General features: G+C 37.3%; 1 protein-coding gene across 1 annotated transcript in view; it reads left to right on the forward strand.

The window, feature by feature from the left end:
• Positions 1 to 11615, forward strand: part of MARCHF11 (membrane associated ring-CH-type finger 11) — a 35095-nt gene extending 23480 nt beyond the window's left edge. The window contains exons 3-4 of the mRNA XM_015619982.2: positions 1234 to 1426; positions 8911 to 11615. Coding sequence (XP_015475468.1) covers positions 1234 to 1426; positions 8911 to 9233 — 516 coding nt within the window. The 3' untranslated portion in view covers positions 9234 to 11615. The remainder of the gene's footprint in view (positions 1 to 1233; positions 1427 to 8910) is intronic.
• The last annotated feature ends 2666 nt before the right edge of the window (positions 11616 to 14281 follow it).

Raw genomic sequence — 14281 nt, forward strand, 5'->3', positions numbered from 1 at the left:
GCTTGGAAATTTTCAAGGTGTTACAGAATAAACCCCTGAGCAACCTGGTCTGATCTCATCCCTGACTGTGTTTTGAGCAGGAAGTAGAGGACTCCCACAGCCCTTTGCAACCTGAATTATTATTTTATCCTATGATGATATGGTACTGGGTACCCAACAGCTGCAAAAAAGAGAAGGCTTTAGTAGAGTTATAGGAAAAAGGAAATATCATTGCCAGATGGGAAAAGAGGCAAGAAAACTCTTATTGTGATAGCTTTCTCCACTTGTTCCCTATTGCATCTATAGAAGGAGGCACGTACATCCAAAATTAGGAACAGGAAAGCTGGCTGTCTACAAAGTCTTCACACCAGCCCTGGAAGGAGTGATGGGGCTGGAGTGGAGAGTCTACCAAAATAATTTAGATAATTATGTCCAAGAAAAGACATATATGTTAAGGGTAATCTAGAACAATTTGTTCCTTATGCTGTGTTTTGTTTTTGTGACTTGTAACAGAATTGTATTTCTCTTTACTTGACAGAAGTCAGTACACACACTCTCTTGGATTTAAATATTGTCACACCATAAACCAGAATCACCTCACACATGGAAGATACCACCTTCCTTGGAAAGATGGATATACTTGGGGTGCACTGAAAAGAAATGTTTGAGCTGTCTATATTCAGGGTTTCTCCTGAGTTTTCATGTTGCTTCCACACTAGGTTGCAGGAGTCTTTTTGTACTGTTTACACTGGTTTATGCAGAGAAAGCCAACTCCCTTTCTATGTCTGGAACTTCTTTGATGAGAAGCCTGAAAGTGGGAAGTGGCTTCACACTTCAGGAGGGAGGGATGGAAAGGAAAACCTGTCACACTAACATACTACATACTTGCAAAAGTCTTCCTCCCTTTTTATTGTTCATTGCCCATCCAAAGATGAAAGACTGAGTTCCATTCCTAAGACTTAATATTTTTTTTGCCTATATATTCAAAACAGAAGTAAAACTCTTTGGAAGTTCACAGTTAGATCATGTTGATAGTGACACTGAAGGAAATGGGGAAGCAACTATCAGCTTCACTTTAAAAGTGAAATAGGAAAAAGATATATAAGATGTCAGTATCAAGGATATTAGTAAATATCTATGAAGATATGTGTAAATATTAAAATAATTTCTAATTTCAGGAAAAAAAAGGTGGAGTTGAATGTGCAACCATGGACAATAACATTTTTATCTTATACAACTTTGTTTCTCTTTTAGTGGCAAAGCATTACTATAACACTGGTTGAGAAAGTGCAGATGGTTGCTGTAATCCTAGGATCACTGTTCTTAGTAGCAAGTGTGACTTGGCTTCTATGGTCAGCCTTCAGCCCTTATGCAGTATGGCAAAGAAAGGACATCCTTTTTCAAATCTGCTATGGAATGTATGGTTTTATGGATCTAGTATGCATAGGTAAGCTCAAAATCTTTAAACAGCACAGACTGTGGTTTAAGACTGTGACTATTTCTATTTTTTCTAATTGGTCACTCTAATTGATCACTCCAGTTCTTTGCAGATTTATTCTCAGCTGATACCCTTTGTCAAGTGCTGCTTTTTACAATGTTGCAAATATTGCAGAGAGAAAAGAATCAAAGAAGCTTTACTCTCAGATTCATCAGCGTATTCCTAAAATCTTAGTGGTGAGAACAGGATCAGTTTAAATTTCTTGATAAAACAACTAGCAAAGTTCAGGAAGTTAAACAGATAAAAATATGAAAGACATCATTAGAATCATTAGTAAAATTACATACTGTCATCTTCTGATGCCAGTTTAAATTAGATTGTACCATCCTGAAGCACAGAAGAAGCCCTTGAAGATGCCAACAAACTCCACACCCAAAATTAGGTTGCTCAGATTTATATAGGTCACTGTGCTAGAAATGGAGGGGAGCAGAGACGGCAGGCATGAGTTCTTTGCACATCGTAAACAATTATGAAACACTCACACAGTGCTAACTATAGTAACTTGCTTTACTATTGAAAAGTCCCAAGTCATTTAGCTGAAATCTTGTAAAAGAATTCATTGTACTGAACATTGTACTGCAACACTGTGTTGACCACTTTTGAAATTTCTGAAAATACACTGGACTTGGGAATATTTAAATAGAAATCCCTTTAGTATTTGGTAAAACAACCTGATTTGATTGTTAGAATATTTATGATTATTTGGAGAGAAAATTTACATTAAATATTACTTAGTTACATAATTTAGGAATTAAATTTACATAATTAATAATAATTATTTACATTAAACCACATTAACAGAATTTCATTTGGAAGAAAATCCAGAAGTCAAACACCATCTGATGTTTGCATTGACATTTCTGAGAGATAAATGTTATCTGAATCTTATATATGGGAATTAGGACAGTGCTGAATTCTGCTTGTAAGGAACAAAGAAACAGAATGAGTCCTAATATCAAGGCGTTTGCTTCAACTGTAAAGCCACATCACCTTTTATTGAAACCATCCCATTACTGTAAAATATTTATATTTCAGCTACATCAGCAGTTCTGTTCATTTTGTAATTTTTGTTAGAGAAGCCTGCTTTGGAATATTTTGTAACACAGAATTTCTTCTGTGAATCCAAATCTCAGACAGAAAAGTGAGCAGAATCTGATACTTTGGACAAGTGCTCATCTTTTAAATTAATAAAAGGACTCAGCTACATGTCCTCTTAGATGCTTATTTATGAATATCACCTCTTCCAGCTTAACACTCAATATTGAGGGCTTTGCTTTTGTATAAAAATACACTAAAGGAAGATAAAATGTGCTTCAGACATTCCAAACATTTCATTTATATGGAATTCTGGTTTGTTTGGGTTTTTTCCCCCCAGTAAAAAAATTACTTTGGTATGCATCAGCTAGTTGAATTAACCAGTTACTTCAAAGTATTTTCATTTTTCCCATTTGTTTTACTGTTAAAACACCTAAACCAGATTAAACTCAAAATCCTGCAAGAATGTCTGTGGGTGATCAGAAATAATACTGTATTTATCCATAGAAGTAAGTATTTGGAAGGTGACCTTCCATAGATTGGTACATGCAGTTCTTTAGCTGCCTTTCAAGCCAGCTAGGCTCAAGCCACCACTGAAGGGGAAGCTGCTGAACAAACTTGTGCCTCATATGGAGCTTCTGGCTCAAGTACAGCCTGCAGGAGCAAAGCAAACACACAGATAAACTGACTTGCCTGTAATTTAATAAATGCATATTTTACAGAACTATCATAAATAACACATGAAAATTTAAATGTAAAAGTGACTACTATTAAATTTGTTTGTACACTTTTGTAGTTACAAAATTCACTGCAGATATGACTTAGGAGTTTTTTAGACTGTATCTGGAAATTCAGAAAGCCGTATAAAGGAGGTTTGGTAATTGAGGAATTTTGATAATCCAGATTCATTCAGACTCACTTATTCTGCATATAATTTCAAGTAATTTGCATTCTGTCAACTTGTAAGATTAGGTCTTCTTGTAACTCCTAAAAGTATTCCTCAATATAGTCAACCTTATTCAATTTCATCTTTTTCTTTAATGATAAAGTGAGGGGGTTTAGATTGATAATTTTAATTTAAAATTTTCAAATAATATTCTCTAATAGATATATGTAATTATTACTTATAAATTATTTTAAAAATCCCAAACACTTCCCATTATGCTGATGACTTCCCAAGGCATTAACTTATGATTTTACCATTATTATGTATAATCTATTATATCATAAAGCTTGTAATGCTTACAACCAGCTACAGCTCTCAGTTATCTCTCTTAGTTATCCATGGCATTCTCTTAGTTTTCAACAGGATTTACAGTGAGCAAATGCCTCTACTCCCACTGTAATCTCCCTTTATTTCAATGAAAAATTTGTGCAGATGTACAGGTTTTCCTGTGCACCACATATTTCAAGATAGTGCTTGAGATACTGGTGATATGACCAAGATTTATTCCACCTGCCTTCAGTTATGTTTCCCTACACCTTTGCAGAAACAATACAAATACTTTCAGTCATTTGTGAAGTGTAGATATCTCCACACAAAAAGTGTGAAGCACTTTTTGAAATGTTTTGCTATAATTTTAAAAAGCAGTTTGCCTAAAGGTACTGACATATTCTTATGACATCTTTGAAAATGTGCATGTAAAAATTTATTTACTCAACGATTGACTTATATATCATATGTATCACACCAATCACTCTCTTATTAAATAAATTACACCTATCCTTCCTTGTTTTTACATTTCAACAAAAGAAAAATCATGAAGATTATAGATCACCAGAACAATATGTTCTGTTCATTCTAGTGTACATGTTTTATTGGTATCTAGTGTTCTCTTTCTTCTAATTAGAATTTTTGCAGAGTTCTTCCTGACAAATAGGATTGTTTTATCTTAACAGTGCTGGTTTTAACACTACAAGTCATTACTTTGTACTTTTCTGCATCAAAGCTGAGCGTAAAGCTATTCTCTTTGAAATTTGCTATTGGTAGTTTTCCTAAAGCAAACCTTGAACACCCTGATCAAGCAGAACTACAACCTGTGAAACCCAGAGCTATTCCAGTGATAGTGCTAGGATCAGACCATCCATGTAAGGATTACCAAAGGGAGTGACTTCATGAAAGGAATGAATAATATAAATCCCTTATCTACCCACTGCAGTACAGTGTATCAAGTCTTTGCCATTCTACTTTCTAAACCTAGATTATTTTTCATAACAGAAAAGTCATAGAATTTTATATATTTTTCGCTGGAAAGTAGTTATAACTACTGGTCATAAATGGTTCTAACATGAACAAAATCTCTTACAAATAATAACAGTTGACTTGCAATCCCAGAACAACAGTGCTGCTCCTTTTCCAGCAGTGAAAAGCAGCTGTTACATTGCACTAGACACAACTGCTGCCAGTAGTGCAAAGGAGTAAGTGATGGGAGCGAGTATGCAAGATGTGAATTGCCTTCTGAAAGCCTCTTTCTTTCCTGCTAAGGAACTTGATGCCTTGCAACATTCCTGTAACTCCTTGGTTGTAAAAGGAACAGACTGAAGTTATTTACAAAGAACACATCTAGCTGCACTTTATATGTCTTTACTCAGAAAGTCTTTTTTTCTCCCACACTAGATCTAATTCTAAATAGTTTATAAAGAATTATATTACTATTTTTAGCATGGATATATTTCACTTTAATGCTGTGAGTAATTGGTTGCTTTCTTTTTTTATACCTGTGGGCCCTAGAATAGTTTTAGGACATAAAATTTTGTCCAGAGGTGAAGTCTGTTTCTGAAAATGATCTTTTATCCCTTGATAAAATCTTGTGATGTTTCTGGGAGGACCATTCCTAAATTATTATATATAAGATTACTGTGATAAATAAGATGAAGTTGTAACCTAATACCACCAAATATGAATGATATAAGACAAGCTGACTGCTTGTAAAGACATTCAGTAGTAAAAAATTTCAAGTATCTTGTGAGGCAGGGTAAGAAAACCCTTGAGTACAGTGAAAGAATAGTACTTGGCAAAAAGATAAGAAAAGAAAATAAAATTAAGATTCTTCATAATCCTGTTGGCTGGATCCCACTGCAATCCCTCCATCTTAGAGATAAAGTCTTCTTAGGACCATATGACATTTATATGGGTCCATCATCCAAAATCTCTGTTTCTTGAAGATATTAATTGGACAGAACACCTGAACAGCTAACAATAGTGAATTGTAATTCTTCTTGGGATCATCTGAGTCAAGCAAATATTTTCCCCCTACAAGTGTTCAGCTGTGTCCTCTGTGCTGTTGAAATCATGGTGTTTGGAAAAAATCAGTATTCTTCAGGGATTTGTTCTTGGTTTCTCTCTCGTTGCTACATTAATTCCTGTGGAACCCTTAGGAGAAAAACAATTATTTGCCATTTTCTTACAGCTCCACTTCAGTGACTAACTACTTATGTTTTGAGCATCAGAACTCTGCTGCACCTGGAAAATCTCTAGTATTTAAAACTTACCTAGAGTTCCTCTTGTTTGTGGTCTTGGAAGTGTTGTTGCCAAGAACTTTCCCTTCCACCCTGATGCCTTGAGAATGCTGACCTAGAACAGAGGCTAGACTGAATTAAGAATAAAGTGGGTATTTATTGAAAGGCCTTAAAGGATACACCCTGGGCAGTACAGGAGCCAGGGCTACACCCAAGATGGACCTAAAAATGGGCACAAAATGGATGACTGGTCACAAGGCCTCACATTTTTATATGTTTTGGTCCATCTGCATTTCAGGGTTAATTGTCCAATTACAGCTTCAGGTTATCAAATCTCATCCTTCTTGTATTCTCTCTTCACCATTGTTTATGCTTTGGGCCTGAAACTTGCAATGATTGTCCTTGGTATCAAACTAGAAAAGGAATTGTTTTGTCTACCTACTCTGTGAAGAGAGCTCACTAACATTTAATATGAAGCTCAAAACTACACACCTAGGCAGCACAGAATCTGAAAAATATGAAAGCTAAAACTTAAGGCATCACCCCCAGTTCTTTTGCCTCTTCTATGAAGGTATTTTTCCAATCTATAGCTCTATCAAAAAGGGAGCTAAAACTTTTCATGAGAGCAATTATGAAAATGCTCCTTTTCTCCTTCAGCACTGCCAAATCTGACAATTTTATGCCAAGGCTTGCAATGTTTGATCCTTTGTTTTATAGCACTTTTAAAGTATATGTGACTGACTGCTTCCACTATAAAGAAAGTATCTCATCCTTGCCAATGTTTAAAAACTTTGAAACATAATTTCAATAAATTCTGAAAGCCCCAAAACAGTAAAAAAGAGCTCCCTGAGAGAAGTCATCCTACAACGTTTTCTGTTGTAGTCATTGAAAGATATTTTGACTCTTTAAATGCACTTCATGTATCTCAATGATCCTTTCTCAAGTACTTCCTTCTCTATTCTGAAATATGTTGTTCAGGTTCTAGTGGAGTGCAGACATGTATCTTTACTTTGGATTAAATAGGTTCTTTTAACTCTGCTTCATCACAGACTTGAGACAAGTTGAACCAAATAATGCTGTGTTCCAGGAACAGGTTGAGAAAGATTATTCTCATCTCCTTTATCAACTTTATAGGAAATCAAAAAGAACACAAAAAGAGGAATCTTTGTCACAGCAGTGAAACCATGGCTAATTTGGTTTGTAGATTCTGTATGGGATCAAATACATTTATTATTTTTCATACAATCAAGCCAGTTTTAAAGGTACATTTATGTATTGACTAAATTATAATTATGCTAAATTTTTAAGACAGGTTACTTTATATTTGAAAAGATAAAGATAGAAATCTTGCAATCAAGTAAAAAACCCACTAAAATACTTTGCTGTTATGAAGTCCATTTAAAATATTTACTATTTAATTAAGTTGGTTTTGTGCTACTTTTGCTGTATTGTATTCTTCAATAATTGTAGGCAACTTGAAAGCCTTACAGAGATGCTGCATTCACTATGATGTCCTGAACAAAATCTTTGTGTTTCTCCATCTTTCAGTGTAATGATCTTTAAAAATGTGTTAAAGTAGGCGCTGCTATCTGCAAATCATTGCACTTGAATGTGAGGTTTGCTGTTCATGTAAATATTTTTACCACCCTTTCTGCTTGTGTCATCTTTCTGTAAGCATCTCCTTTCTGGTATCAGCCAATAGTGTTAAAGGACCTCAGACACTTAAATCACAATTTTCTTGTGTAGAAACAGATGATATACAATCTCCTGGGCTAAAGGACGCCACAGATCATATTATAGAAGTGGCCATGTATAGGAAAGTTTTAGGCAAGGAGCACACTGGACAAAAAGATTTTAAAATGTTTTTGGCTAGGCAGATTGCTCTCTTCCCAAAGCAGGGAGCCAGAGAAAACAGGTGGTGTTGCTCAGAGCCGTGTAAGTTTCCTCAACCAGGCTGGCTGAGGGAAAAACTAGTAAGAAGGCAGAAGTCCCATGTGTCTCCCCAGTAGTTTCATATTTGTAATACTCACTTATAAAGAGTGTGAGTACAAACATACATACATACAAGAAGTTAGGAGCTTCATTTCTTTAAATAAGTAACTTGAATGCATACAATAGGCATAAATATTAGCTACATGGAAATTCATGAGCAGATTGGTCACTTGAGGACTCCAGAAATTCTGTATTTTCCTTGAAGGATATTTTAAAAGATTTCTGGGTCTCAAGAAAAAGATAAGTTGCAACTTTTTCCTATTGAATACTGAAGAGAAAGAAGACAGTCTATCATCCTTACCATGCTCATTGTAGTTAATAATAACATTTAATTTCTTGTTGTTCTAAAGAAGCAGGACAGGAAGGTCATTTTACTTACAGCTGTTTCATAAATCTTCTGTGCTCCTAAGTTGAACTGGGAATAAGTACACAGTTAAATTTGTCTGTATCTGTACTGAATTCTACAAAACACTCTTAAACAAATTTAGGACTATCTTGTTCACTACAGAAGGTCTAACCTACTTAAAGGTCTTCTTAAACCAGTACAAATCTCAGTAAATAAATACTTACCATGTAAATAAGCACTTACCATGAACAAGAGCAGCACTAGAATAAACAGTCAATATCCAAATCTGCCAGTTTTGCATTGGTTTTCTTAAATCTGAATAATTTTTTTAGTTGGGTATGCTCAGATTATTGCAATATTGGTTATGTTGAGCTTTCATTCAGAGAAACTTTATTTCCTCTGCATGTTCCTGCCTCCCAGACAAATGACTAACCAGTTAAATTTCATATGTACAGTTTCTTTGAATTATTAATGTTATGAGTAATTTAATTGCATCTGGAAATTGTCAGAGTCATTAAAATGTGTTAAATCTCTATTTGGTATCAAAATGGTATCCACTGACATTTTGTGTAAATGCTTTCTTTTCCCCTCTTACTTTCAGGACTGATAGTCCATGAAGGTGCATCTGTTTATCGAGTGTTTAAGCGCTGGAGGGCTGTGAATCTACACTGGGATGTGTTAAATTATGACAAAGCCATGGACATAGAAGAGAGCAATCGAGGAGAATCCTCAGCAGGGAGGACATTGTGGCTGCCACTGACTGCATTTAGAAACAGAAGTTTAGTTCATCCAACACAGTTAACCTCACCGAGATTTCAGTGTGGCTATGTGTTGCTGCACCTGTTCAACCGCATGAGACCTCAGGAGGATTCAACAGAGGATAACTGCTCTGGGGAAGTAGTGATGAGAGTGACCTCAGTGTAAAGATTGTGCTCACTGTGCTACACAGATAAGGATAACATGCCCTGGTGTTACAGGACTTCGGAATGTAGTTACGATGAATGGTGAAACCATTAACACTTGAAAAAATATATACACTGCTTTTTTTTAAATTTAATGTTTTTTATATGATCAGATAAAACACAAATACATTTTTCTGGGGAAAAAAAGTCTCTTGCTTTTTATATAGTCTGATTTATTGAATCTTTTCTCAATTTATACCTGAGGTGTATGTAACATAGCTTAACTTAGGTCTTTGAATGATGATTAACTAATTTTTAAGTAAAAAAATATATTTAAATGTATTTTCTTAAACTCTGGCTTTAATCCACTACTATTATTTTTATCACTTACATGAGGATTAAACTGGACAACATTCTTTCAAAAAGAATAAGAATGTTGACATAAGTCAAATATTCTTCCCTTTCTGTCTTTATTTTGCTGTTGCTTGTAGCTCAGTTGAGTTGTGTGAAAGTAAGTGCGGGATATATTGTCCTTTGCATTTAAGCAGGAAATCCAGTAAGTGTTCTACAAAACCTAAAGGAAGATGGGAAGTCTTTTTGTTTAGCTCTCCCAGATGTCTATGCAGGATATCAGACACAAGTATGACACAGGGGAAGAGTCTTGCACTGCATCTCGAGTCTTTTAAGATCTGCAGAGTGCTGGTGCTGTGCCTGTGCACAGAAATAACCTTCTGAGCAGTGCTGCTGGAATTGGCAACATCTGAATTTTTAGTACCATTCTAATTATAGGTCATTGACATCCCTTTTAAAAAATAAAAAAAAAATCTAAAAAAAAGTGCATTGCAACCTCTGGAATAATAATAAATCCTGATAGAAGATTAAGGCATCACTCCCAGTTCTTTTGCCTCTTCTGTGTATAGTGAAGTATAAATTATACAGAGCCTTAATTTTGCCAGGGAACAAATCATCATGTTAAAAATGAGCTAATGTCATGATAGATCAATGCTGTGAATTTTGCTTCTCTTGTTTCTGTTTCATGCCAAAAATTCTAATAGAATTTAATCAAATGGTAATGGAAATGGAAATAATTTTCAACTTAATAATAAGCCTGTTGAAGACTGAGACAGAAAGGCTGAAATTACTCTGAGCACACTAGCTTACTCAAAACAATTTTGTAGAATCATAGAATATGCTGATTTGGAAAGCATCCATCAGGAGCATCAAGTTCAACCCCTGGCCCTACACAGGACACCCTGAGAGTCACACCATGCACTTGAGAGCTTTGTCCAAACATTCCTTAAGCTCTGTCAGGCTGGTGCTGTGACCACTTCCCTGGGGAGCCTGCTGCAGTGCTCAGTTCACCTCTGGTGAAAAATCTTTTCCTGATACACAACCTAAACCTCTCCTGACTCAGCTTAAGACCGTTTCCTAGAATCCTGTCACTGGTCATGAGAATGAAGCAGTATCCATCTGTTGTGGTTTCACCCCAGCCAGCAGCCAAGGCCCAGGCAGCCACTCACTCAGTCCCCCACCAGTAGGACATGGGAGAGAATCAGAAGTGTAAAAACTCATGGGCTGAAATAGACGATTTATGAGGGAAAGCAAAAGCCACACACACAAATTAAATAGGGAATTCATTCACCACTTCCCATAGACAGGCAGGTGTTCAGCCATCAGGAGAGCTGGGCCTTATCACACATAGTGGTTAATTGGAAAGACAAAAGTCATTACTCCAAACATCCCTCCCTTTCGTCCTTCTTCCCCCACTTTATATACTACACATGACACCCCATGATATGGAATATCAATTTGGGCAGTTTGGGTCACTTATCCTGTCTGTGTCTCCTTCCAAACTCCCAACAGCCTTCACCCTCCTCACCAGCAGGGCAGTACGGAAAGCAGAAGATGCTTTGGCTCTGTGTGAGCCCTGCTCAGCCATAACAACAACATCTCTATCAACATCTATTGTCAACACTGTGCTCAGCACAAATCTAAAACACAGTCTGTACCAGATACTGTGATGACATTTAATTCTACTCCAGCCAAACCCAGCACGTTCCACCCCTCATTGCGTAGCATTTGCATCATGCCAGGTGCCCACTATTCAATAAAATTGCAGTAACCACCACCTTAACCAATGCATTGCCCCTCTGCTTCCCCTCATGAGGATGTTGAAGACAGCAGTGAGGTCTCTTCTCTAGGATGAACAGACCAAATAAGCTCAGTTTCTCCTCATACAGCTTCCCCTCCAAACCCTTCACCATCCTTGTGGCTCTCCTTTGGGCCTCCTTTACATCCTCTTTAATAGTTTCATGTCTTTCTTACATTGTGGCACTCAAAACTGCCCCCAGCACTGGAGGAGAAGTTACCCCAGCTCAGAGCAGAGCAGGACAATCCCCTCCCTTGCCTGGCTGGCCATGCTGTGCCTGATGCCCCCCAGGACAGGGTTGTTCCTCCTGGCTGCCAGGGCACTGCTGACTCGCGTTCAACTTGCCATGGACCAGCGCCTGCAGGGCCCTTTCCACAGCACTGCTCTCCAGCATCTCATTCCTCAGTCTATAAACACGTCCAACATTGCCCCATCTAAAGTGCAGAATCCAGCATCTGATCATGTTGAACTTCATATTGTTGATGATTGACCATCTCTCTAATTTGTTGAGGTCTCTCTGCAGGGTCTCCCTGCCCCCAAGGGAGTCAACATCTCCTCACAATTTAGTGTCACCAGCAAACATATTTAGTGTTCCTTTGAGTCCTGTGTCCAAGTCATGAATGAAGATGTTGAAGAGAACTGGGTCAAGGATGGAGTGTTGGGATGACCTTGTGTGGCTGTCAGATCTCCACCCAGCTTCTCTATCACCCCTCTCAACAGGAGAGGGAGAATAACACGAAACATCTATTGGGTTAAGACAAAGACAAGGACATCACTAACCAGCTACTGGCTCAAGCAAAAGGAGACAGCACAGGCAAAATTATTTTAAATTATTCCCAATTTAAACCAAGTTGGATGTTGAGAAACAATAAACTACCTTCCATCCATCTACCCCTCCTCTTCCCAAGTTCAGCTTCAACCCTTCACTCCCAGCTCTTCTACCTTCTCCCCACTTGGCAGCACAGAGGGATGAAGAATGGGATTCTGCAGTCAGTCTATATCGGTTCCTATACTGCTCCTTTCTCCTCCTCACACTTTCTGCTCCAGCCTTGGGCTTCTCCATGAGTTCCAGACTTTCAGCATAAACCAGCTCCAGCATGGCCTCTCCATGGGCTACAGTTCCTTTGAGACATGTCTGCCAGGGGCTGCAGTGTGGATGTTTGCTGCACCATGGTCTGTCCAGGGTTTACAGGGAAGTACCTGCTCCACCAGGACCTCTCCAGGGTCACAGGGCAGTCTCTGCCTGGGACCAATTGTGTTTGGCACAGGGCAGTGCCAACCTCTCCTCACAGAGGTCACCTCTGCAGTCTCATCCCCACCTGCCTCCTGGGCACCTGTACCCAGTACACAGATAAACATTTTTATGTTTCAAAATAAGTTCATCCAGTGGCTGAAAATTTTTATTTTGTGCAGGAGATGGAGTACTGAGGCTGGAAAATTCTCTCTCATGAATAAACAACATGGTGCTGAAACTAGTGCATGCCTTCCTTTTATAAAAAGCTTACATTCATATTATTCAATCATTAGAAAATGTTCGTATTCCTTGGCACATAATTTACAGACTTGCAGATATGACAGATAATTAATTATTTTCAAATTCCATCCACAAGGAATCTTCAGTTCTTTTTAAAGCACCAGTAGAGTTTGCAGAGGGACAACTATGCTTTGCAGTATGGTAGCATCCACTTGTATTGTCCTATGCTCTGCTGGACACAGACTGGAGTTAGATTTCAGTACTGGTAATCATTCCACTGATATGTCATTTACAGAACAGAAACACAAGAAACTAAGACATTCTGTTGTTAAAAACCATCCAAATGTCATGAAGCAACTAGTATGAAAGTCAACAGCAAATCAAATATACCTGTTCCTCAAAGTTGCTGTTGCACTGGAGTCCAAGCTGCAAATGAATTCCTGAGGAGCCATTGGCCATTTGCTTTGCATTCATGACGGCTTCCATGGTACCTTATGAATGGAGTAAAAAAATTCCTGTCACACCCCTGTGGCTTTGTCTGGAGTATCACCAGAGTGGCAGAGCTCAGTAAACAGACACAGGAGCCCTCTGTAACTACATTTGGAAGGGAGATAGAAATAATTTAAGCATTGGTGCTTAAAAGCCCCTTGTATATTCATAAACATTTATGCAATGAACTCTACACAGAGCCAAGCACTCTGTGTTACAGTTTCACAAGCTCAAAGTTACATTTACTAAATCTACAGATGCCTTAGTGCTCTTTAACAAATTCATGAGAAAGGCAGTACATAAGCTATAAACAACAAAATGCTATCTCAAAAACCCAATTTATCTCCTGCATGGCAAATTACCAGCATACAACAGGCAATCTTCTTGAGAAACTGTGAGAATTCACTTCTAGGTTATCTTTAAACAATTTTCCAAAGGAGGAATTTGGGGAGAAATAAAAGATGAAACTATAACTTGGGAAATGTGCTCTATCACTGGGAAATACTTGTTCTTAATTACTACTTAAATGTAGGCTGCTTTCCCAGAAGGACCACGGCTCCACCTGACCAAACTGAGATCACAGTCAGTATCCCAAAAAGCACTTGCAATACCAGCATAATAAAGTATGCTGTGATCAATACACTTATGTTTCACACCTTTTAGGTGAAATGCTGTGATTAATATCTTATGTTTCACACCTTTTAGGTATTTGTGATCTCTGGGATGTAAAAAATATTTAAGTGGTCTTTTACAGGATCCTAAAAACAAAATTAAGAACTATATGAAAACATTTTATTGTAAAGAAATCTTTTTGATTCTCATCCAAATGAGCAAATCACTGGGGGAAATCAATACTCAACAAAAAAAAATATAATTCAGTAGATGTCATTTAAGAGAGGACAAGATTTGTGTGCATAAATATTTGAAAGACACCTATGTCTAGAGCACTTAACTTATG

Source organism: Parus major, chromosome 2 (genome assembly GCF_001522545.3).
Source record: "Parus major isolate Abel chromosome 2, Parus_major1.1, whole genome shotgun sequence".
Classification (NCBI taxonomy): Eukaryota; Metazoa; Chordata; class Aves; order Passeriformes; family Paridae; genus Parus; species Parus major.